Source organism: Notothenia rossii, assembly GCF_949606895.1.
Source record: "Notothenia rossii genome assembly, chromosome: 5".
Lineage (NCBI taxonomy): Eukaryota > Metazoa > Chordata > Actinopteri > Perciformes > Nototheniidae > Notothenia > Notothenia rossii.
This window is the reverse complement of record NC_136903.1, coordinates 30,182,492-30,209,417: the sequence shown is the minus strand read 5'-3', so window position 1 is coordinate 30,209,417 and position 26,926 is coordinate 30,182,492. Positions and strand designations below refer to the sequence as shown.

The 26,926-nt window shown below is 40.0% G+C and overlaps 1 protein-coding gene across 1 annotated transcript; it reads left to right on the top strand.

The window, feature by feature from the left end:
• Positions 1-223: 223 nt before the first annotated feature.
• LOC307040951 (uncharacterized protein) lies at positions 224-11,282 on the top strand. Its single transcript, XM_079684187.1, has 9 exons — positions 224-416; positions 550-633; positions 735-808; positions 1,044-1,185; positions 3,149-3,348; positions 4,893-5,171; positions 9,525-9,683; positions 10,175-10,420; positions 10,612-11,282. Exons 1-9 carry the CDS (start codon positions 355-357, stop codon positions 10,647-10,649), a joined length of 1,284 nt encoding a protein of 427 aa, XP_079540313.1. The 5' UTR covers positions 224-354; the 3' UTR covers positions 10,650-11,282.
• The last annotated feature ends 15,644 nt before the right edge of the window (positions 11,283-26,926 follow it).

Sequence of the window (26,926 nt, the reverse complement as noted above, 5' to 3'; positions counted from 1 at the left end):
TTTTCCAACATTTGTCTGGGGTTGTGGGAAATAACAGATGGTTACATTACATATAATGTATACAATTAGGGGTCAGGGACAACTCCGCAGCATTACGGGAGAGCATCGATTTTATATAACCAGTCTGTTGTTTAAATTCGCAGCTAACGTCCACTGCACCACTAGGGGGCGCTGATGCACCTGAAGCTGAACAGTCGACTGCCAGAAGAAGAGCTGCTCCTCCTCTTCTTCCTCCGTCTCCTCCCCATTACAGGGAGGGTTGTAGTAGAACCTAGCATAACATTTTTTTATCCCACTGTTATTAAAAGCTTAAGAAGCTTACGTGTGTTTGGCTGAAGTTGCAGTCCAGAGAACATGTCGTCCTGGGCGAAGTCGTCCGCAGCTGCCCGACGGCAAGCAGCTAACCCCAATGGAAGGTAAGCCGAGTGTTCTGTGTAGCAAGTTTAGCATTAGTAGCGGATATGCTAGGTAGCAGGCAGAAAACAAAACGGTGTAGGCTCAACAGACATGTTAACGTTGGTACATGTTGTTTTGTTTTGCGTTGTGCAGTTCTCAACAACTGCGTCTGTTTCGGAGAGCAACACCTTACTCCAGAGAGGAGAGGGGCGAGGAGCTGAAGGATGCCCTGGACAGGTACCTACCTTAACATTAAAAAAAGTATTTAATAACATCAGTCTGACTTGCTTCTTACTACTACTACTACTATTATATTTAAGACACTGCTTCTCTTTCAGCTATGAAGAACTAGAGCAAATCCAAAACTACAGTGGAAATGTGAAGTACGAGGGGTACAAGCATCAGCAAAATGGTGAGACATTTTCTTTATATTTATCACAAAAAGCACCGTAACAAGTTTTAATGAAGCTCCCAGAAACTTTGCACAAGATGTCATTTCTATATACCGGTATATATATTTTTCATTATTACTTACAAAAATGCTCTATGATAATTCATGCTCTGTCAGTGTGCCGCTACTTTGTACATTTAAATAAAACTGCATTTCCTTAATAACGGGTAACCCATTGGTTTACACTTTTAAATAGCAAAGCCATCCAAAGCAGCCAAGCCCGACGGCTGCACTCCAGCAGACAGACGCAAAGCCCTGTACCAGAAGTTCTACAGACAAGTGCAGGAGGACAAGACGCCGGCCGACTGCGTGGTCCTCTCTGTCACCAACCGGTGCATGTGAGTACTTCATAACAAAGGTCTAAACCTCAACAATTCAAATGTACAATGTTTTTGCATTGATGCTGACAATTTTACAGCTGGAACTTTTTCCCCCCTTTTTTTCCCCCATTCGAGATGATTGTATGGAAAGCTTCTGTGCTTATCTGAGACAGGGATTTTATTAAGTTTAATCTTAACAATAATGCTTTTTATATTTAATTAGTTTTGCTCCCACACGTTAGTCTAATCTGCACTCTGCCAGTCTTTACTGCTGATTTGATTGACTTTTCCATGTTTAGTGCTGCAACACTTGCATCCAAGTTCACTTTGATACTTTGGCCAATGAGAACCATTGGATTGTTTATGTCCACAAGGTGTTGAGAACTGTCTTATTATGGGATTTGACAGGGAGCTGGTCAATTATTTGTCTGAAAAAACATGTGGCATTCATGCTCATATGAAGAAGGTAAAACATTCACATCTATCAGCACATTAGCCTAACAGCCTTTTCTCATAAATAACATTTTATAGTTGCATTCACATGTAACACTTATAATACTTGATGTCAAATCCACACATGTGTATCATTGTTGTATTTACATCCACCAAAGTTTCAGAGTTGTTGGAATCTGATTTGAAATGCCATTAAACAACATGTCTATTCATTCTACAGAACATGAACAATTACATGAACTACACAATCTTTTAATACAACGTTATTCTTTCGAAGTCTACTATTATTACGGACCAATTACACGCTACACTTTATCCTCATAACAGGCAATACTTAGCATTATCTGTTAGCAACATGTTTGATAATGATTCAGCTGTTGTACTAAACCATTAACGTCACGCCATTAAAGTGACCTATCTTTCTCCAATTATCTGACAAAGGGTGATACCAATGTAATGATCATCGTGCATAAAACATTTACACTGATTACACACTGCAACAATAAAAATAATTCACATTCAAAATACTAATGTGCAAATGTAGACTACAAATCTCTGCCAAATGTGGCTGCATTTTCCAATGGTGACACAGTAACATTGCAGAGCGTATTCATTCCAAAGGCCACTCAAATGACCTAATGAACAATAGCCAGGGTTTCCTGCCATACGAAAACGGTATCTTCAAAATCAAATATATAAAACAGATGTTAAAGGCATTTTACTTTCAAAAACTGTTATGAATAGTTAACACTAAACCTCTGTAGGTCTAAAAAGTGTTGGATTGGTTGCATTGACAATGATTCCAATGAAGGTATCACTATGTCATAAATATCTGAAACATAACCTGCAACATAAAACTCTTTTCCTCTTTCCTTTTTGTGGTTGGTACATTCCAAATGCTCACTTTTTTATCAAGCTACGGATATCGGTGAAAACAAATGCTAATGGAATGCAAATATTGTTTTTGTTGTCTTTGTTTACCCAATTTTTCTCAAACAACTTTCCCTACTCCTATGTCGACGATAACTATTTTCCAACATTTACCTGAAATGGTATCTCTGCTTCTTTTAACAAATGTCACCTTTGGTTTTTGAATGTTGGAGCAAAATTTCGCAAACACCCGACTCGTTGGTTGATGGGTTAGGGTTACCATCGGTCTTTTTACAACACTTTTTGACAGAAGTACCACCATTCTTTTCAAATTCAAAACAAATTCACTCAAGTCTCCCAGATGAATAAGACCCTCTGTTTTACCTTATATTTTAGCCAAACACATTCTTCTACAACAATAAATACATCTATGAGAGAGCCTAAAACCTAGGTTGGTCCCACACAAAGCTTTACGCAATGCTACACTTGGTTGCATCTAGTTAAAGCTCCACACAAACAGATTTCACCACTCAAAAGTAATGAAATCCATTTATTTTGTTAAATCAAACTCTCGGAGTTAAACTTTAGGTTTCTCTACATGCCATGTCACTTAATATAGAAATGTCAAGTTAACAAAATGTTTCTCTTCCTCTCAAAGGGATTACCCCAAATCGCTAAGCCAGTGCTTGCAGGAGCGTGGCCTGTCAGTGGAAATGCTCTACCTTCAGGCGGAGTCAGGCCTGACCCGGGCTCTGCAGGATGTCCGAGCAGTCGGCTCGCCGTTATGTATTCTGGTGGAGCACACAAACGTAGCTCTGTCCTCCTGCACTGTTATCATATTTTCAGAATCCCTAAAAAGTAAGTCCCTGCCCCTCATATCTTCAAACAGCGTCAGACTACCTCAGTTAGTTCACATCTTAAAGAAAATCCCAATATGAAGTACATTTAGCATGAAACTAAATTTAAATTAAAGAAACAAACAAGAAATACACCCATTAAAACATAAACATTTCAAATCCTAAAGCTACAATTCTCAATCGGCTGGAGAAAAAAAAGTATACTACATATTAATATTAATTCTGTTAATACATATGTCAATGGCACTTCATTTACTGGCTTCCATTGACATGACTACTTTACATTACATAACGGTACACAATAAACAAACTCCACAAGTTAAAAAGAAGGTATGTAAACAAGTTCAAACTTTAAATCAAAAGGAAAACTTAAGTTAAGCTCAACGTGTTCCTTTCATAGCTTAAGCCATGCCTTTATTGTGTATGATAACATTGTACTCAAGAACGTAGCTGCTGAGGTCTGTAAAAGCCTCTGCCGCAGAAATCCAAAGTCAACCTCAAAAGGTAAACTAAAGAATTGTGACTTTTACTATCTGTTGTAAACATTTCAGGCTAAATATATCATAGTTGCCCTATTAAGGCACCATTATGTTTTCCTGTTCAATGAAGGATAATAAATGGACTCTAATCTGGAAAAAGTCTGAGCGCATGATCATCAGACTGTTCATTCTACACAGTTTGCCTCAGCAATTATTAAGGTTGGACGGATACTATCATACCTAATGGCCAAAGCTATGGAAAAGCATTTCCTTTTAAAGTCCTATATAAACCATATGCAATTCACATTTTGAAACATTATCTATATATCTGTACCATGACATGCAAAAAACTGATTAAAAACAATCCATAATAGCATGCAGAACTATGTTTTCTATATTGTAGAACCGCATATTTTAAATAGTCCACAATATACAAACATATGCATAAAACAAATTGCACAAATACGCATTTAATGAAACAAGAACATCAAAACTGTGCAGTGATTTAATGTTACATGTTACTTTGTTTAACTCAAAAATAAATACATTATTGCCAACGCAACCAAAACGAAATGCAAATGTAAGTTTTGAAGCTAATATAGTAAAGGCAATATTCATTGCAACCAATCATTTAAATACAAAAATATATAAAATGTATACATTTAATTACTACTGTTATTATTGTTCTCATGTCTGATTGCACATTTGGAAAAATAAACCAATCTTACAAATCAGATATTTTCTGTCCAGGAACATAATGCAGCAATATATAAAGTGACGGATGAATGCAGATCTACAAATTGAATGCCCCATAGTATGCCCATCCTCTTGCACAAAATACACAACCTGCATTTAAAATGACTATCCATCAAACTACAAATGTATCAGCTGAATTTGCTAAACCCAACATCACTTTAAAACAAAACAGAATATCAGTATATCCTAATTGGCGTATAAATCATTGATTTTACTGCTATTTCTACGTTTTTTGGCTTGTTATGTCACCTTTCTTCCCCTTCAGTCTCCTGACACACCACCATTAACATTCCAATTCCCCCCCACTCAGTCCATCGCAACATGCCCAAAGACCAGGCCATGGACTTTGTTACAGCAGAGTACAGCCATGGACTCGTCAAAGAACGCCCAGGAAGAGATCCCGCGGAGACTGCAGCACAGTCGTCACAGCTGGTGGATGACTTCCTGGAAAGAGAAAAAATCGAGCGCCACACCGTTCCCCTTGAAACCCGCCAGCTCCTCCTGCTGTTTGCCGACGGGGTGCATCTCTACCACGAAGAGCTGGGAACCATCTCGGAGTACGTCCGTTCCCGGCAGGAGCACGCACAAGGTGAGCGGCTAAATAAACTGGTGTTTGTAGTCGTCAATATAACTGAATGGACCTTTTGAATTATTGGGGGCCACACACATGCTGAGACATTTTGCACCCTGATTACATTGCATTGCATTTAGCTGACGCTTTTATCCAAAGTGACTTACAATAAGTGCGTTCGACCAACAAAATAAAAACTTGAAGAAAACAGAATCATATAAGTACATCAGGTTTCATAGAGCCAAAACATTTCAAGTGCTACTCAACTGGCTTTAGATAAGCCAGTCCTTTATTAGTATATAAGCGCTTTGTTAATAGTTCTATCGCTCGAAGAGTTGAGTTTTCAGTCTGCGCCGGAAGATGTGTAAGCTTTCTGCTGTCCTGATTTCAATGGGGAGCTCATTCCACCATTTTGGAGCCAGGATAGCAAACCCACGTGTTTTTGCTGACGGGAACTTGGGTCCCCCTCTCAGTGTGGGTGCAGCGAGCTGTTTGGCTGATGCAGAGCGGAGTGCACGTGCTGGGGTGTACGGTTTAACGATGTCCTGGATGTAGGAAGGGCCAGATCCATTCGCAGCATGGTATGCAAGTACCAGTGTCTTGAAGTGGATTCTAGCAGTTACTGGAAGCCAGTGAAGGGAGGGGAGTGGTGTGGGAACATTTAGGAAGGTTGAAGACCAGACGAGCCGCTGCATTCTGGATGAGCTGCAGAGGTCGGATGGCACATGCAGGTTGACCAGCCAGGAGGGAGTTGCAGTAGTCTAAGTGTGAGATGACGAGAGCCTGGACCAGAACCTCCGTCGCTTTCTGGGTCAGCTGGGGACGTATTCTCCTGATGTTGTAAAGTGTGTATCTGCAGCAGCGGGTTGTAGCAGCGATGTTTGCAGTGAAGGACAGTTTGTTATCTAGGGTCACACCCAGATTCCTTGCAGTCTGAGTCGAGGAAACAACAGAGGGGCCGATGTTGATTGTTAGGTCAAGAGTGGGACAAAAATCCCATTTTGTCAATGAAGACACGCGAAAGGCTCGCTCAATTGCAAGAGCATCACCGTCGCCCAATCGTTCTCAAGGGCCTATTTTTCCGGCTGGACCAGTTTGCAACGTATGCTGCTTGAGTGGAAAGTGCGACTTGCCTGTGTGTAATTCTTATCATGTGATGAAGAACAACTAACCACAGCCAGGCCAGCCGATGCAATTTCTTTCTTTCGTACATTTGTGATGATAGGAAGTTTTAGTGCAGGGCCAATGTTCCTCATAGCTTTAGATCTGTCCAGTGTTTCCACTATATACATTTCATGAGCACTGCTGCTAAAATGTGAAACAATCATTAATATTCTCTGGAAACTTGTTTCAAATACCTTTGTCCAGCAAACACACACGGCAGACACCTAAACAGCATTTTCCAGCAAAACAATGCTATCTTATGGATAGTATTTGAATACACACTTAGAAAACAACGCCTGGAAGAAGATAAGGTCACGCGAGTAATCTGGTTATGGTCGCTAAGCAGGGTCAGGCACAAACTGCCCCGTAACCCTTGAAATTAGGCAAGAGTATACACCCAACCCCCGACGGAGGAACATAGCCTCTTTTAGGCCCTAAACGACACTGCATGTGTATGGCCACTTACAGTGGGGCAAAAAAGTATTTAGTCAGCCACCAATTGTGCAAGTTCTCCCACTTAAAAAGATGAGAGGCCTGTAATTTTCATCCTAGGTATACCTCAATTATGAGAGACAAAATGAGAAAAAACAATCCAAAAAATCACATTGTCTGATTTTTAAAGACTTTATTTGCAAATTATGGTGGAAAATAAGTATTTGGTCACCTACAAACAAACACGATTTCTTACAGACCTGTAACGTCTTCTTTAAGAGCCTCCTCTGTCCTCCATTTGTTAACTGTATTAATGGAACCTGTTTGAACTCGTTATCAGTATAAAAGACACCAGTCCACAACCTCAAACAGTCACACTCCAAACTCCACTATTGCCAAGACCAGAGAGCTGTCAAAGGACACCAGAAACAAAATTGTAGACGTGCACCAGGCTGGGAAGACCGAATCTACAATAGGTAAGCAGCTTGGTGTGAAGAAATCAACTGTGGGAGCAATTATTAGAAAATGGAAGACATACAAGACCACTGATAATCTCCCTCGATCTGGGGCTCCACGCAAGATCTCACCCCGTGGGGTCAAAATGATCACAGGAATGGTGAGCAAAAATCCCAGAACCACACGGGGGGACCTAGTCAATGACCTGCAGAGAGCTGGGACCAAAGTAACAAAGGCTACCATCAGTAACACACTACGCCGCCAGGGACTCAAATCCTGCAGTGCCAGACGTGTCCCCCTGCTTAAGCCAGTACATGTCCAGGTCCGTCTGAAGTTTGCTAGAGAGCATTTAGATGATCCAGAAGAGGATTGGGAGAATGTCTTATGGTCAGATGAAACCAAAATAGAACTTTTTGGTAAAAACTCAACTAGACGTGTTTGGAGGAGAAAGAATGCTGAGTTGCATCCAAAGAACACCATACCTACTGTGAAACATGGGGTTGGAAACATCATGCTTTGGGGCTGTTTTTCTGCAAATGGACCAGGATGACTGATCTGTGTAAAGGAAAGAATGAATGGGGCCATGTATCGTGAGGTTTTGAGTGACAACCTCCTTCCATCAGCAAGGGCATTGAAGATGAAACGTGGCTGGGTCTTTCAGCATGACAATGATCCCAAACACACCGCCCGGGCAACGAAGGAGTGGCTTCGTAAGAAGCATTATAAGGTCCTGGAGTGGCCTAGCCCAGCGTTTCTCAAAGTGTGGGGCGCGCCCCACTGGGGGGGCGCAGAGATGTGATGGGTGGACCTCAGGCCGGAATCGAACCTGGGTCCTGGCGGGCGTTAGTGGACTGTTACAGCCGGAGACTCGCAACGGCGGTGGACTTTCACAGCACCGGATCCACCGGAGCCTCGCAACTGCGGGTGTTTGTGGCGGCAGGTGCGGTACCGGCGCAGCGGCGCTGTGAAAGTCCACGGCCCACCTATGTCAGAGCCAGCGGCCCACCAAAGGCAGCGGCCCACCGGGAAAATTCCCGAATCTTCCGATGGCAAATCCGAGCCTGCTCACACACACAACTGAAACGAAATAATTTATAGCGTTGCAGTCGGGAAGAAAAGCAATGTGGAGCGGCACCTCACCACTTCACAAGGAGTTCAACCGTGACACTTTTCAAAATCCCGCTTGTGTCCCCCCACTTTACAAATAGGCCTATGTTTATTATAATTTTTTAACGTAAGCACACAGCCTCTGTGAGCGAGAGAGCTAGAGAGAGCACACATTTATCTATTTAATATAGCCTAGGTGTAAAAAATAAAGTAAGAAATCATTCAAATGTGTGCTATAGGACAGTAAAAAATAAAATAAAGAAAGAATGCTAACTAGGTAACATCAGATCAGAATAAACCAGTTTGAATGATTTGTTATTGGTTTTGATCATATTTTAAAGATGTTTGGATTATTGAAAAGTATACAGCTCCCTTTCAGTGTGTTGAGAGCTGTATCCATAAATTCATTTTTTGCTCAAAGTGCACCAGATTGAGGCATTTCCCTTCAACATTAAAAAGAAAATCTTCCCAGTGGAGCATGCCCCCGGAACCCCCTATAGGAGGTGAGGTCCACCCCCAAATAAAGCAGGTTAAAATAATTAAATTGCATACATTTTCTTTTAGTAAACATTTAAAACGGGTCCCACAGACCCAAACAGCACACAAAGGTTAAAGGTAAGCATATAATAATGTTCAAATGTGCTAAATATATACACTGCAAAAAAACTAAAAAAGAAGAGTAAAAGTAGCTCACGACTTGTTTTATTTTTGAAAGTAGCCCTCATCCTAAAAAAGGTTGGAGACCCCTGTTATAGAACGATACATTTGACAATTTTAAGCTTGGCCTACGATTTTATTGGAGCGATGAGGAACAGGTGGGGCTTGAAAAGGCCCACCTGTTCAAAGTGGGGAATGACAGAAAAAGTTTGAGAACCACTGGCCTAGCTAGTCTCCAGATCTCAACCCCATAGAAAATCTTTGGAGGGAGTTGAAAGTCCGTGTTGCCCAGCGACAGCCCCAAAACATCACTGCTCTAGAGGAGATCTGCATGGAGGAATGGGCCAAAATAGCAGCAACAGTGTGTGAAAACCTTGTGAAGACTTACAGAAAACGTTTGACCTCTGTCATTGCCAACAAAGGGTATATAACAAAGTATTGAGATGAACTTTTGTTATTGACCAAATACTTATTTTCCACCATAATTTGCAAATAAATTCTTTAAAAATCAGACAATGTGATTTTCTGGATTTATTTATTTGTTTCTGCCTTCAGATTCCCACGCTGAGGGGAAGAGGGGTAACATGTTGCCTCCAGGTTTGGGGAAACCCCCTCCTCTGCTCCCCACTCCACCAGGGCTGCTTCAACCCCAGTCCTCAGCCGGAGCAGGGCCCATGATGAACCACTCTCCCACTCCTCTGTTGCTTTCACCAGGTTAGTCGGCAGAGTTGAAAACTTACCTGACTATTTAAAGAGTCTTTTTAATGTTTTAATAATTAAAAGGTGGAGGAGCCAAATTAATGTTCATTAAAAAAAAAAAACTTTGTCCACCTTGTTTAGCTAGTCTGAATCAGAATGAAATGATTGGTATTTTTTTTTATTTAGCCTGCTTTTGGTTGCAAAGTGAATAAAAGGAAAGCACGTTTATTTAAAAAATGTCTTTGCTAAGGGGGCAGTAGAAAAGAGCAAGGCCCAAACTGTACTTTCTTATTGGTCCGACATTCTGCGTGGAAAATGTAATCATGAAAATCGACAAGCACAACACAAAAACCAAATGTTTTCCTCTTGGTTAACTTGTTTCTACTTTACAAAAAAAGTCAATCAGAAACAGCTTTATTACCAGGTAGGTTTCCACATTCGAGGAATTAGCCTTGCAGAAAGACCTTTATGTTTTTCAATCATTGTCTTCTGTCTCTTACTCTCAGGCTCTTATCCCAAAACCAAACCTCCTCCTCTACTGTCCTTGCATCGACCGAACGGTCCGTCGTTAGGGGGCTCATCTTCACGAGGCCTGCTGTCTTCACACAATCCCTACGGTGGCCCCTCTGCTCCTCGCGGGCCCCCTCTCCACCACGTTCCCCCATACCACCAAGGCCCCAGAGGCACTCACATGGGCAGAGGAGCCCCGCCTTCTCTAAAAAGTTCACGTCCTCCACTTCTCGCTTCTCCAGGTGGGTGACTTTTTTCTTTTTACCTTAGAATTTAAATGATTGTCACTTTTTACAAGATGTAGGTTTAAACAGTAGACTACAGTCCAGCTTTTATTGTCTTGTTTTCGGAAAAACGAAATAGGAAAAAAGTATTGATTTAACCATATCATGAAACAATTATTTCGTTTTTTCTCCCCTTTTTTCCTGATCAGGTGGCCCTCTTCAGCGACCTGGTGGCCCCCGACACTAACAACAGAGACATCCACACTGTTACACACGGAGGCTACTAGTACCAGCAATGTTTTGAACATTTCACCAAACTGGAGACCAGATGACTCCTGGCGGCTGCGTGCCCTGATCTTTTTTTAAATAATAATTAACATACATAATTGATTAGATGCCAAAATGGTCGTAATTGTTAAATATTAGGTACTTGTGGATTGAATGATGACAACATATTCTAATGACTTATGTTTTTAAGTTTCCAGGATCCCTGCGTTATCCCTTTTCATGTATTTTCTTTATAATGTACTGCAAGTTTCACCCAGTCATCCCAAAAACAAAAAAAATCTCGTCTGCCCTTGTGGACTCCATACACTTGGTGTCTAAGGTTCAGTGTCTAAGGTTCAGCATAGGATAAATGTCGACTGACTTTTTTTATTTTTTTTGTATATAATGAATTAAGCAAGTAGCCTACCAGCTGTATAAGGTGCTTCAAGATGGTGCTTAAGATTTTGTCATGAAAAAAGATTTAAATAAAGTACTTGTGGAGCTTGTATAATCAGGGTTGAATATGATATTGACTTAATTGGTATTAAAGTGTCTTAAATCAATCTTTCATAATTGAAAAGACGGTAATAAAGACTATGATATCTTTCTGAAATTCCATTTTACAATATTTGGCTAAACAAATGGTTGAATCTTCTATGGGTTATTACATTTAATTTCACTACACATCATGTGTTTGGTCTTTATAGTCACACCAATGGGTTATTGCTCTTAGCATGCCTGTCATGCTTCCTTTTTTTCAAGTGAGAGTATGGACACTTCATTTGGCATCCAAAATAAAAGTTGGCCATTTTGTATTGCATTAAAGCAAAAGAGGCCGCTTGTAATGTTTGACAGTAGAACTTTAAATAATATGAAGGTAATATTTGTGTCAGTAGTTGTTGCAAAATTAGTAGACAAAAATTGGTTGGTCAGCATATCAGAGTTTGAATTTCCTTGAAGCAAAAAATAAAAGAAGAGATTTGTCAAGTATTGGGATTAGATTCATTCTTCCCTTGTAGGTGCCCTCACTTGCTCACTTGCTCACTTGGGTGCTTGTAGGTCCCTTCCAGGTTGTGTTTCTTATCTTCCCTTCCCTATTGTAGTTCAGGAGAAAAACACGTGTATATTGTAGTTTTTCTGCCTTTGTGCTGTTTTTCTTAATAGCTTTTGACCCATTACTGGGTTATTACCCATCTACATTGTAGAATAGGCTGATTTAGCATAATAATGATAAAATACATTTATAAAAGAAACACTCCCTTATTACTGACTGATGTAACATTTTACAATGCTGAAAGGAACTGAATGGCATTTGGGTTTTCAGAAGTCGGTACACCTTCACGTTTGTAGTCAGTAGAGACACTTTAGACAGCAAACGAGGCCTTGAGTCTGAGTGAAATTACTTAGGTTTTCACATTCTTCACAAAACTGCTTAAGCTCTGTAAAAGGACTGGTCTAATATGTAATATTAACAGACAAAGCGCTTTACAATCTCGAGAAACTTGGAGGAGCCAGGGATCAAACCCCCAAAGTGATTGATACAGTACACGACCTAATAATGAAATATGGAATAAAATGGAAATCACCCAGAAAATACACCACAGTTACAATTTTGTTTTATGGTCAAATCAAGGTGAAATCCTATTTTTTTCAAGAAGTAGGGGTGGATTTAGTGTATGGACAAGTGTGGCATTCAAATAATCCTTAACCAAACCAGCAGTTGGAGATATGAGCGATAAAGTTACTTCCCTCAGGTTTAACCAGTTTCCTGATGTCCTCCTCAGACTGGAAGCCTAACTGTCCGTACAAGCAGTAGCACACAGACTTTAAAGGTGAAAGAGCACCAGCTGCATGATGGGAGGCACCAGCATTCTTTCTATATCACACCCACACCCACATTCATAAAAACAGATTTAGTGAGGGACAGCAGTGAAAGTGTTGGAATAGTGTGTTTTTTTAAAATTTGTATACGTTGTAGACATTTTTTTTCAACTTGACATACATTATTGTTTTTTCTGTGCCATAAAATAATAAAAGATGGGGCCACTTAGTTTCATTTTCACATTTAAGGAGAGATCCTGTATTCCAACCTTTCGTAATACAACCACACATCCTCCTCTGAGGAACTCTGATCAAGCAGAAATAGATGAAAATCCTTGTATGGGTGTATCAAGAGAGCATAGCCCAGTATTCGGGAATCTCAACTTTATTACTTGTAAATTATATTTTTCATGTATTAATGAAATGACTCCTTGTAACACTGTAATGCCTCGTTGTCATGTGATAGACAACAAGGGCATTACAGGTAAAGTGAACTGAAAACTGATGGGGGAAGATAAATGTTTCTCAGTGTAAGTGATGCATTTTAAACTCTAGATGGCGATGTACACCTGCTCTATGCTTTATACACCTGGGACAGAATTTCAACATTTCAGCTAATAATGTCGTCAAAACACTCCCTAAGACCTGACTGAAGTGAGCAGGATCCTCCATCAAACTAAAGTAAACTGCACTTCTTGATATATTGTTATGCATACATCTCCAAAATAAGATAATGGTTAAGATGTATTTGGGTCACTTAAGTGAAGTAAACACACAGTATATGGAATTTACTCCCTACATGATTTTTATTTATAATATCATTATTTAGATAATTGTATTGGTTATGCTTAAACAATTTAGGTTTTTTTCAGGGGAAAATCCTTCGCTTTATTTAAATAATTATTTTATTTTTTGCATTTTGGTTAATCTGACAAAATGTTAAGCTTCCCAATGAGAATTTTTTTATTTTACTTAAGGAGTCAAACATTTCACACTGCTTACTCCCATGTATGGATTCTTAAAAAAAAAAATCATTCTTCTTTTGTTAGAAAAAAGCAAACAGAACTTGCATCACAAAAACAGACATTATTCTACAATTTACACAATGTATCACATTTTTTACATTTACACTAGGGTAACATATACAAGTGCATACATGTGACGTATGCAATTGTTAAATGTTCTAAATCCGTTTAAACATAAGACTGTTTTTCATATTTTCAGGATCTCACATTTTTCATATTTGAACCTTTTTTTATGCCTGTACAAAAAAAGGTTGAGAGGTTTAATGCAGGAGCCGTTCTTTGGAATATCAATTCATAGTGTTATATTAGGAGGGGATAAAGTAAAAAAAAGAGATAACCATCCTGCTTCCCAAACTAAAATAAAAGCATCATGTCCTCCTTCAACACAAAATTGTTCTCAGTCAATCACCATAACGTAAACATTTTTGTTGCATTTTAGAAATGTTTAAATTGAGAGTTTCCAGATATTAGCTGAACGTTTTTATAGAGTTGTAGGAGTAACAATCTATCAAGTCAAGCAATGAAAATATATGTTTTCTAAACTGTAGAGTCACTTGAAGAAAAGTGTGAACGCTGCACGACTAAGACATTGTCTTAGCATTCTTATTTTAAGGACTTTTGAACAGATATTGCTTACTTGAGTCCTTAAGGAGGCGTATATTTTCAATGGTAAACAACTATGGAACAATAAAAGTATTGCAGTGAAATATTTTGTGTCATAGAGTATACTTCTGTAACATTTCCATGTTTTTTTTCTGTAAAAAAACTATTCATAACTTCTCTGAAAACAGCAACATAAATAAATATTATAATTATTGCTGTTATTAAGCGAGAGTGGGAGTCAAAGAGACAAACACACTGAGGGTGAGTGGATGTGTCTCATATTCTCTCCTTGTTGGTGCCTCCTCCTCTCCTCCAGCTGTGGGCGCACTGCTGAGAGGAGCCCATCAACTCAGGAAGTAATGGACAACTGTCTCCACCTCATTACACCAGCCTTCAGACAGACACACACACACTCTGCTTGGACACTGTGTGTGTGAGGGGATTTTGTTTGTGGGTAAAAACAACAGCAGCATACCGTTAGTGTTCAAGTAAGATTCCTAAGTGAAGCATTTATCTTTCTTTTAGAAAAAGTGTTCACATGAGCTTTCAAGTTGATTAAACCATCAGGCAGTGATTTATTGTCATTTACTTGGTATGCTTTTTTGTTTGAACATTTGTACTTTCTTTACCTAGAGTTTTTCCATTAACTGTGGAACAAACATCAACTTTCAGAGAGTTGCTTGATACACTTACAAACCAATAGCGTGCCTACTCTCATTTGTGTTGACAGACAGGATGACAGAATCACAACCAAGCAGCAAACTGGCTCTAAAATGTGAAGCCAACATGGAGTTCATTATTATTCATTATAAACCTGCATTCTCTCTATTATCCTGCAGGGGAAACTCCAAGGTGTGCAAAAATAAGTTTGTACCGAAGTCTATGAAAATAATTACTTTACGGCTTGCTATCCTGGCTCCAAAATGATGGAATGAGCTCCCCATTGAAATCAGGACAGCAGATAGCTTGCACATCTTCCGGCGCAGACTGAAAACTCATCTCTTTCGACTCCACTTCGGGCGATAGAACTATTAACAAAGCGCTTATATACTAATAAAGGACTGGCTTATCTAAAGCCAGTTGAGTAGCACTTGAAATGTTTGGCTCTATGAAACCTGATGTACTTATATGATTCTGTTTTCTTCAAGTTTGTATCTTCTTGGTCGAATGCACTTATTGTAAGTCGCTTTGGATAAAAGTGTCAGCTAAATGCAATGTAATGTAATGTAATGTAATGTTACTATTCTCCTTATTAAGTAACTTAGTAAACATTTCCCTTACAAGTTTATGTTCTCAATTAATATATATGGTGTGCTTCAACATGGCATGAAATTAATTTGAGATATAATGTTGAAATATTGAGTACAATTGATGATAAAGCAGGAAACTCTTAAGGGCATTGCTACCTTGTGATTAACATGTACCTGGTGAGTGTTTTCTTCTTATCACAGTGTATTTTTCGTTCACGGAAGTTAAATCTAAAATATGGTTCCCTAAAAATGTAGGGAAAAAATGTACTTAATTCTACCCTCTCATGTCAACTGGTTACAAAAAAGTAATGCCAAATAAAAAATTGTTGTGGGTGTCGTCACAGTGCACTATGTCCACTAATTAACACAACAACGTCGTCAGATTTGACCTGTCAAGAACTAAATAATGTGACACAAATTCATTTTACAGCAAATTATTTACTTATTTTCCTAATTTGTGAGTTTCAATCAAAACAGACCATATTTAAACCCAACAGATCATATCTTCTATACTGTAGCAGATTAGTCTAATTAAAAATGGAAATGATTAAGAAAAAAATTACTAAAATGCAGCAATTTATTTTCTTTAAAAGAAAAAGAAAATCTGACAGTTATGTACAAAAATAAAACATCACAATAACATATAAGGGTTTTTCTTTGTGTGGATAAACCAACCTTTAAAAAAAGGCACTTAAATCAATGGTCTTGAAACTTAAAATCCCCAAATCCCCCCCCTCAAATCTTGTCTCCAACCTCCCATCCCCTCCTCTGCTTCCCCACTGTGCCAACACTGTTCCTCCTGTTTTCCCACCTCTGTCTGCACCTTCATCATTGTTTAATTCCTCCTCCACTTCCTCACTTCTCCAGTCATTGCCGCGTCATTTAGGTAGAAACCAGATAACCAGTAGAAAATACCTCACACCCTACATTAGAAACACAATTAAATTATCTCTGCTTCTCCATCTTTTTTTCTGCATTGTCCAGCTTTCCTCCTAACTTCCATATGTAGTTCTGTCTCCTTTTACCTACTCATCTTCTCCTTCCCCCCCCCACCAGCCCTTCCCCTCCCCCCCTTTCTCTTCTCCCCACTGGATATCAATCAGAATCTATCACTCCAAATATTCCTGCTGCCATTGTGTCAGAATTCACAGGAACTTCATCAAACGGAGGAACTGTTTCATTGTTATATCCAACCCTCGCTGCATGTGTGACAATGTGTGTGTGTGTGTGTGTGTGTGTGTGTCTGTCCGTGCGCGGCAGAATTAATGGAATGGACCCACAAGTCTTCAGCAGCCAGCGTCACGTGAAAGTTTGCTCAAACACCCCCCCCCCCCCCACACACACACACACACACACACACACACACACACACACACACACACACACACACACACACACACACACACAATGACAACCAGCACCTTGCCTCCCATCAGCGCCATCACACACACATGCATACACACATTAGGGTGTTAATTGTTGTGATAACACCTTCCAATAACAAGGCTCTAATTATCAACATGTTTGGCTGTTGGAGTGTGTATCTGGCAATTGTGTATGGATCATGGGGTGAGCATGTTTGTGTGTGTGCCAGTGTGAGGTGTGGCACCAGGGGAAGAAGGGTTGATGATTTTGAAATATGCTGCTGTGTGTGTGTGTGTGTGTGTGTGTGTGTGTGTGTGTGTGTGTGTGCACGCGTGTGTGTGTGTGTGTGTGTGTGTGTGTGTGTGTGTGTGTGTGTGTGTGTGTGTGTGTGTGTGTGTGTGTGTGTGTGTGTGTGTGTGTACGCTCTCATGTATGGGGTGATGATGTCTCAGTCTAAATCTACATTTGCATATGACAAGGGATCTTTGTCCTTTGGTTAATTAAGAATGTTCTGTTGGAAAAATTATACCATTGCAATACATCTATTCATGCATAAAGACACAAAGAAATAAACAGATAACTCTTGTGGGGAGTTGAAAAATAGCACATTCAAGTCATTTTAGCCCTATATTTATTTCCGAGTGCTTATTTTCAAGAAGTGTGTTAACCTTTAAGACTTCTAGTATTGTCAGTTAAAGAGTTTTTCACTGTGAATCGACACCTTTGCTAATTGATCACACAGTAATTCAGACTGACCCTATATAGGGCTGCTTGAGTTTAAAGACGGTAGGTTGTCCACCAAAAAAACAGCTTGTTCCAAAGAGGCAGATTGCTTGGCGTTTGGTACTGCAGCTTTCCCAAGAACCGCTCATCCAAACAACTTCACACTCAACTCCCTGGGTCCTGAGCAGTACACTCTCCTATAGTGTGAACTGGAGAGGATGAAGAGTAGTCAAGAGAATTCCCAAAATGTGGTATCCATTCATGGTAATATAAAAAACATAAGAAGGCCTAAGTATTTGAGACTTTTGGTCTCTTAATCTTTTCTTGAGTGTAGCCTACCGTAGACAGCAACAGCGAGTTTACCCAGAATGCTGTACAGCGGTGGAACAGTTAATAAGCGTTTCCACAGAAGGGCGATTGCATGAACGGTTGTTGAAAATCCAAGGGCAAGCAGGTTTATGTTTCATCATTTCAAAAGTGACAACAAAACAAGAGACACAGAGCACATCAATATAAATAAGTAATTATATTTAATTGTAATCGGAAAGGCTTACATGAAAAAAAAAAAATTCCTGCAAAGAGTTGGCAAAGACATAGATGACATATGGAATGTGAGATCAGCCTCACAATGCCATTACAAACTCTAGATGAAAAGTCCTTAAACAGAGGTCAAAATCTCTTCTTAGCACGAAGAGCCTGGCCGTCTGATAGGCTGGCTGGTGGGTGTACTGACTGTTTGACTGACTGCTGGCTGGCTGAGTGGGCGGCTGGCTACTTGCCTGCTTGCCTGGCTGGTTGTCTGGCTGACTGGCTGGCTGTATGCCTGGTTGGCAAGCTGGGGGCCCCAGCTGTGTCCTGAGCCAAGCCCCTACGCCCCACCAGATCTTAATTGGGTTAAGTTTGTTCGCCACAGATAACACTTCCTCTTTCTTCCGACAGTAAGAAAACAAAAAAATGGCCTGGCACTAATGACGCTCTTTAGCGGGGTTCTTTTCTGTTTAGGTGGCGGGAAATTAGGAAGAAGGGGGTGGGTTCCCAGCAGAAAGAGATCGTCGGGGGAAACATGCCATTGTTCGGATCCTAGCGCTCAATGAGAACGGAGAATACGAAGAAAGAAGGAAAGAAAGAAAGTGGATTTGGTTTACGCTGTAGTGCTGTCACATTGCCACTGTTTCTTTTTAAAAAACCCTTATGACTGAGGCATGCAGGAGCCTGACAGATGGAGACACACGCACAGGAAAACAAACATGTCATTTTATGTGTGCACACCAGTCTAACACACTCCATTTCTCACGTTTTTGTTTAAGGAAAAGAAAAAACACAAAGAAAGTGTTCTGTAATTACTTTAGCTGCACAAGAAATGCAGCAGACTTGTTTGATGAACTGTTTTCACAGGCACAGTTGTCTCAAAGTTAAGTAAAAGTGTGCGTGCCTATCGCCAAAGGCGTCGTTCCTCAAGAATGCAAATAAAACGTAGGCTATATTGCAGTCTTAAAAATAATGTAATGTTAGGCAAATTGCTCTAACATTCATGAACCAACCCTAATACATTGACTTCCATTATTTTGTGTTTGGCCCTTGAGTGAAAAAGAGCATTGTTGCTACTTCATCTTTCATACTGTATTTGAATTACCTGTAGGCCGAATTACCTGAAGGCCGGAAGTGTGCAATGTTTGATTAGACTAAATGTTTAAACCTCTATCTTCATTGCCATTGCACATTTTGTTTGCCTGCAAAGCATCCGTTTGATTGACTATACCAATCAGTAAGGGTTTGGAATAATTGGGCCGTCAGAATGATGACTATAGGATATAGCGCTTTATAGTGTTTCATCTGAATTAATGAAAATAACTAGTTTTTGATTTTTTTTTTTGCCTATGTTGCAATCAGAATGTGTGTTTTATCTTGAGGCACATTTTTTAATACAGTAGTTTTACATTTTTGGAAACATGTGTTGTATTGCTAAAAGTAGGATGATAATATTAAAAACCAAGCTCTTATCAGTACAAAATACAGCAAATTGAAAATATTCATTTTCTGACTGCCTCAGACACAATAACAAATTTGTGATTTAATTTCTGTAAAAGAGCATCATCGTCTCAGCTCACTTGGGACTCATGTTGCATACAAATAGGAAAACAATGACAGGGAACTAAAGAGCTTTGTACAGGCACATCAATTGAAAAAACTGAAACGTGACTTTAATGAAATGTATCATGTCAATACATTTCACATAACTGTTTTAGGTTGGTTGAAAGCATTATTAAGTTGAACCTATTTAAACTTAGTAATATTGCTTTCAACTAACATATATACAGTTTGGGGAAATCTGTTGACATAATACATGTAATTAGAGTCAATGGTTCAATTATTTCAGTGTACTAGGGGTTTCCCCAACTAATCGACTAGTCGACTACCTTTACCACTAGTCGGCGTGAAAAAAATGGAGGTAAACGAGGTGCTGCAAAATGACATTCTTATGTATGGCAGTACTTCAACGAAGATGTAACCAACTCCACAGTGAAGTGTCAGTTGTGTACAGCTGTACTGAAGTACAATACAAATGCATCTGCTATGCGCAACCATCTAAAGATGAAACACCCGCTGCCGACAGCTAGCACTAGCAGTAATGCTAGCACCAGTGAGCAACAGACCGGCGTCAGCACTGAACAGAGGCAAACGAACAGCAAGAAAACACGAGTGAACAGTGATGCGGATGATGAGCTACGGGATTACTGCCAGTGGACACCGCACATCCCCACAATGGATAATCCAGTGGAGTGGTGAGCAGAAAACGTGCACCGCTTCCCCCGCTTTCGAGGAGCTACCTGGCTATTCCAGCCACAAGCACCCCGAGTGAGAGGGTTTTTTCCCTGGCAGGCAAAACTGTCACCCGAAAGCGGTCAAGCCTCCTTCCCTCACATGTCGATGCGTTGGTGTTCAAACCAAAAATATGGAAAGGTGGACGTTATCGTGGAGGACAGCAAATAAAGTGTTGCGCACTGGATTTACGTGGCATTTATGTAAACAAGAGTTTTTTGCTGTCGATTTTGGTGAGTCCAGTTACTGTTTGTTATTTACTCAGGCATGTAACACAAATTAAAATGCAGTGTTTAATGTTACTGTATGAGTTCCAATAGAAAATACAGTTGTAAACCTCTCTTTGTGTGTCTTTATTATGACGTAACGACTAGTCGACTAGTCGACTGCTATTTTGAAAAACGTGTCGACTAGTAAATATTGGTAGTTGTGATACCCCTACAGTGTACCCTTTAGTTTAATATATTTAAGAAAAGTGAAAGGAAGATACATTTGTGATCAACATTTAAAAAAATCGCAAAACATACATTTACATTTGTACATTTACTATTAATTCCAAAGGGCCACACCTCAGCATACATTTAACAACTACACTTCCTAAATGCCCAACAATGCTTCTTTTACATGACATTCATTATCTTCATCATCATCTTCATCATCATCGTCAGCGTCACAGTCATCAAAAACCGCATCTTAATGATAACTACATGATTAAAATAGTGATCATTGTCAAAGTCAATCATAATAACCACAAGTGTCGCCAACATCATCATCATCATCATCATCATCATCATCATTATCACAATGTTTATGTATCTATAGAGATTTCAGACAGCTGGTATCCAGTTGCAGTAAGCCTCCACTCACTCGTCTCACACACATATACACATACCCTAATACCTCTGCAAAGACATTCCGGTTGGCAAATGCGAGTGTGTATAGAATAACAGGCTTAACAAATGCTCAAAACAAATATTAAAAAATAATGTTGATCTTTTTCCTGTGTCTCCATACTGGATATTTATTCATGAGTAACCGCAGGCTAAATGTTTTCCCTTGTTCTCACCTTCGGATCAGATAATGAATGCAGCCCACGCACACACAAACACACACACGTACCCCCCCCCCCCCCCACACACACACACACACACACACACACACACACACACACACACACACACACACACACACACACACACACACACACACACACACGTGGGTGCCCCATATGCATCCACCAATCAATTTTTTTTTAGGGTTTAGAATAATGCACAAAATCAAGATACATTTTACCCATAGCACAACTACTGAACTATTACTGCATAACAAGTAGTAATCACATTAGTACACACACACACACCCATGTAAATGCACAAAGACATACACACATGCACTTTACACCTTTGGCATTGTGCACCCAGGCCGCATTAAGTGGAGACAAAAGAATCTGGCTTTGCAGTATTTAAATCAGTTTTGTGTCTAATTATTCCATATAAAAATAGCTGATATCTAGGGCAAAAGCATTGAGATGGAACACTGTTGTCTGCAGAGGGGAGACCTAGTGGAGCTGGCGAGAGTTCAACACAGCAGAAGACAGGGATTCAGAGAGACAGAGAGAGAGAGAGAGAGAGAGAGAGAGAGAGGCAGGGAAGGAGAGTTATGAAGGAAGATAGGGAGAGAGTGCGCTTTAGGCTACATAAATATAACATGAACTCTATTCGCTAGTGGCAGAAAAGCAAGCAGCACAATGGGCCGATGTTCAGGAGCTCTCTAGTATTGAGAATTCACTGTTAGTTCCTCACCTCAGAAATATCAGGCTTTGATACCTGAGAGACGGATAGAATGGTACGAGGGAAAATGTGTGTGTATAAAGGAAAGACAAAAGGAGAGACACATGCAACTGTTCTGCAGGTTAACACTGATATGCAGTCAGTTCTCAGCGGTGTGACACTGCAGACTCGCTTGTAATGGGTCTCATTGATTGTCACTGATCTCAACACAGCTGGCTTAATGCATGTTTTTCACAACCCTCATAACTGATCCCTCTAAATTGTTTCTGTAAATGTTCCCTTTGCACATCAATGCAAACATTAAAATACATGTTCAGGGGTAAACAATAAGTATTGTGCCATAAAGTACTTGTACGGTAACTCCAAAGGTTAAATGGCCAATTCCAATGGCCACAGCATCTCTCATTGCTGCTAACTCTACTGGCTTGTGGAAGGGTGCAAACAAATGATGTGCTACTTCTGCGACAGATGGTGTTGCCAGCCTCTTCTTTTCACCTGTCAGCAATAAGGGTTTACCATGTTGGAGAGTAAAGCTTGGCTAGGCAGTTTATTTTTGCGTGAATGGGAAAAAATTACAGTAAATCCTTTTAGCAAATTCTAAAGCCAAATTCTAAGCCCCACCAGAGTAGCATGAACATATTTACGCATAAATACTTTATTTTATTTCAAACAATTTTGGATGACCCATTATCATGGGAGGCCCTAGCTAGCTATAATATCAAAAAAGATAGTTCAAGAGAATGTGTTGCTAATCATTTAACCTTCTGTTAATCATAGAACCTAAATGCAGCCATGTACGCTAGCAACAGTTTGAGCCTTTGGTTCTGGTTAGCAGAAGGCTAAACTATTAGCAAAAATTGTTCTCTTCATATTTGAAACACTTCAACAAATATACTTGTTCTTTATGGGTTGCTTTGCAATTTATAGTTGATGCCAAAGCTGGAATAACAGTTTTCCTGTAGGATTTTCTGATCATGAATTAGTATTTCATCGTATGGAATTTTTGGCCAATGGCGCTAAAATATATACTGCCCCAGCTTTAAAGGCTGAGGTGTGCTTAAAATCTACTCTTTGACATTTTCTTCCATCAATTTATATCCTCAGAGGCCTGCTTTCGCATTATGCACATATGAAAAGTCAAGACTCATAGTGTGAAGAAAACAAAAACAGCTTTATGGGTAAGTCCAAATCCTGTATAGTCTTTCTGGACAGTCTGCACACTTGACAAATCCATGTGCCAAGATGGCATGCTTATCGGATTGATGGTTTTGGAAAGTAAATTGTCAAATACAATCCTTTCAATTCAATCTGGCAAAAACGTGTGGGTAAGGGGTTTCAGATACTGGTTGATGATCTGACAAACACTTAGTTGACACATACTGGTCCCTCTATGATACCCCTTATCATGCCAGGATCCTGAACAACTAGTATGAGTCACTAAAGTCTCAACAGAATCTTAGGTTAGCAAGGTTACAAGATATCAGCCGGTAATACAAATCACAGACATACACTGAACAAAAATATAAATGCAACACTTTTGTTTTTGCTCTCATTTTTCATGCGATAAACTCAAAGATCTAAAACATTTTCTATATACACAAAATAACAATTTCTCCCGAAAACCCTAGGGTTAAACCCTAACCCTAACCCTAACATGTCACCCATTGAGCATGTTTGGGATGCTCTGGATCGGCGTATACGACAGCGTGTTCCAGTTCCTGCCAATATCCAGCAACTTCGCACAGCCATTGAAGAGGAGTGGACCAACATTCCACAGGCTACAATCAACAACCTGATCAACTCTATGCAAAGGAGATGTGTTGCACTGCGCGAGGCAAATGGTGGTCACACCAGATACTGACTGGTTTTCGGACCCCCCCAGATTCCCCCAATAAAGCAAAACTGCACGTTTCAGAGTGGTCTTTTATTGTGGCCAGTCTAAGGCACACCTGTGCAATAATCATGCTGTCTAATCAGCATCTTGATATGCCACACCTGTGAGGTGGGATGGATTATCTCGTCAAAGGAGAAGTGCTCACTATCACAGATTTCTTCAGATTTGTGGACAATATTTTGAGAGAAATGGTTATTTTGTGTATATAGAAAATGTTTTAGATCTTTGAGTTCATCTCATGAAAAATGGGAGCAAAAACAAAAGTGTTGCATTTATATTTTTGTTCAGTGTACAATTCCCACAAACCAGCCATTTTAAATTAACGTTATCTTCGAGTTTAAACAAGCATTTCATATTTATATTTTAAGCGTAGTAACTTAATCAAACATACAATATGATATACACAAGTGAATAAAGAGACGTCTATGACACAATCTCACCACAGCTACATTACCAGACTGTAATCATGAAAATACACAAAGTTTTGGCACCTCATTTGCTGTGTCATAATCTCTGTGCTCTCGCATTCCACATCACTGTACACCAGACTGCTGTAAAGGTATAAAATCTTTAAGCCAAATCCCCATTTTTGGGGCTGTAATTCTACATCGGCCTCTGGTTTATTCCATTGAAGTCCTGCCTGTATCAATTCCCAATGCATGTCGGTTGGCCAACTTATTCAGTAGCTGTTACTTGATGTTCTCTTGTTGTGTGTATAAAAAAGCCAAATCCGCGCGGAGATGACAGAGGGTGTAATCGCTAGCTATGTGATTCAACAATACGACTCTTAGAAGCTATTCAGACTGGGGCCTGTCCTTGACCCTTAAGGAGCTTGTAATGTGGGCTTTTTTCCCACTCTTTGTATTTACCGGCAGAAACAAGGAGGGGGGACAGGGGTGGATGGGGGACCAACCACTGTGTGAGGGCTTTTGCCCCTCCATGCCAGCGGCAGTCACACTGGGGGAGCCATGCACACGCACACACACACAGAAATGCACAAACGGATCTCCTGGCGTGCACTCATTTCGTCGAGAGGGAGAGGTGAAGGCTGGAGGGTGAGGCAGAGGGAGACAGAAAGGGAGGAGGGTGTGGGGGGGACAAGGGGAGGACACAGAGACAAGAGCCCCCCACCTTCTTTGACCCGGCAGGGGGTCAGTCTTAAAGGCTGCTCTGTCTATCCATGGGAGGACGGGGTGGGGTGGTGGGGCAGGGGGGGCTCAATCTGTGGAGGGCAGTGGTCCTGCTGGTCAGCACAGGGAGCTCCACGTTACCCAGTTATCCATGACAACCAGAGAGGGGGGGGGGGCTACATGGAAAAGCTCAGCTGCGGTCAGAGAGCGCTCGGTTGGAGCAGAGACTGAAGAACAAAGCACCCAGTGATTTTCATTTTTCCCCTCTTTGTCTGCTTTATATTGTCTGCAGACGTGTCCGTCTTTTCTTTACTGGGAATAAAGGAGCTTTGAAGAACACACACACACACACACACACACACACACACACACACACACACACACACACACACACACACACACACACACACACACACACACACACACACACACACACACTGGTGTAGCTAATTGAATTATGTTTATACAGTAAGTCAAACTTTATTTTCCCTGTGACAGAGTGGCCTCCAATGAGAAAACTGAAAAAAATGGGTTTCTTCTTGAAGGGGCATTTCCAAAGCTCTGTAGAAAAGGGTAATGGAGGACACAGAGGTATTTTTATTACTTTAAGGAAATGGCTCAGCAGATTTTTTACATTTGACGGTACATCACTGCAACACAAAGGTTCTTGTAAGCCTGTGAGTGGATAGAAGCAGACATTTCATGTGGTCTCGATCTAAAGTGCGGAAAATGTTCATTTCGCACGGATAGGTTCTGCTCAGGCTAAATGAATAGGCTTAAACTAATCCTGTCAGGAACTGTCCCATAGAAATTAATCCACTGCAAATTGAGTGAAACGTCAATCACTCAAGAAAAGAGGAAGATGAAAAATGTCTGACATTCCAAAAGTGTGCACAAATCCTTTGATGACATTTTATTTAGGGAATTTACCATTACCTATGGCCTTTCTTTAAGCTCTATTAGTGCTACTCCTGCATTCATTCTTTTTATTTAATGATTGTTACAAAAACATGCTGCTCTGCAAAACATTACATTCAAGTTTGTGTTCGGATTTTGATCTTTTTATTGGAAGTCATCGCTCTCTCTCACAATATGTTACCAAAAACTTTGAAGAGACTAAAAATGTGAAAACCTAAAATAATTCATAAGTGCTGTACAGATGATTGATACTAGCAAAAGAAAATGTGCCATGTGAAAATGATCTTTTGTTGTAATGACGCATGATGGCTCGATGAACATTATTTTGTAATGTTAATTCACAGGTGAACACCAAAGGAATTTTGGTTAGAGCTTTTAAGGTGGTGGACGCTGACCTTTGCCATCTACAAGGTCAAATGTGAACTGTGAACATATTGTAAATAGTGAGAAATAAGATTAGATCAAAATCAAAAGAGCACTTTTAATTCTAGTGTAACCAACACTATGGCGGTAGTTGTTTCCTTTGTCCACGCATAACATGCAGTGTTGTCATCGCTTGCCATTTGTATTGTTTTGGGAATTCTGTTTTTGAGTGATTTATAAACAAAAAATACTTTCTGTCACGGCCTGTTGTTGACCTAACTAGTAAAGCCATGAGCCAGAGAGGGCCATGGTATAATATTCCTACATAATTGTTTAACATGCAAATAAACATTGTTATTGCTGTATCTTTTAAAAGGTTACACGTTTACTGACACTGGTTGCTAGCTGATAGCATCCTCCACTACTGAGCACTGTTTAAATCCTATAGGCATACCTCAGTACTCGGTGAATAATAATTCAATTGCTTGGGCTACTCTTATCATGTTTGTCAAAATTAATTATTTGTCTTTGTCTTAACTTTAGGGCCTCTTCCTC

What these genes read in the sequence shown, in the direction of transcription:
- LOC307040951 (XM_079684187.1), top strand. Translation starts at nt 355, where the DNA reads ATGTCGTCCTGGGCGAAGTCGTCCGCAGCTGCCCGACGGCAAGCAGCT. An exon ending in CCGGCAGGAGCACGCACAAG is followed by an intron (nt 5,172 to 9,524) that starts GTGAGCGGCTAA and finishes TTCTGCCTTCAG; the next exon opens with ATTCCCACGCTGAGGGGAAG. An exon ending in TCCACTTCTCGCTTCTCCAG is followed by an intron (nt 10,421 to 10,611) that starts GTGGGTGACTTT and finishes TTTCCTGATCAG; the next exon opens with GTGGCCCTCTTCAGCGACCT.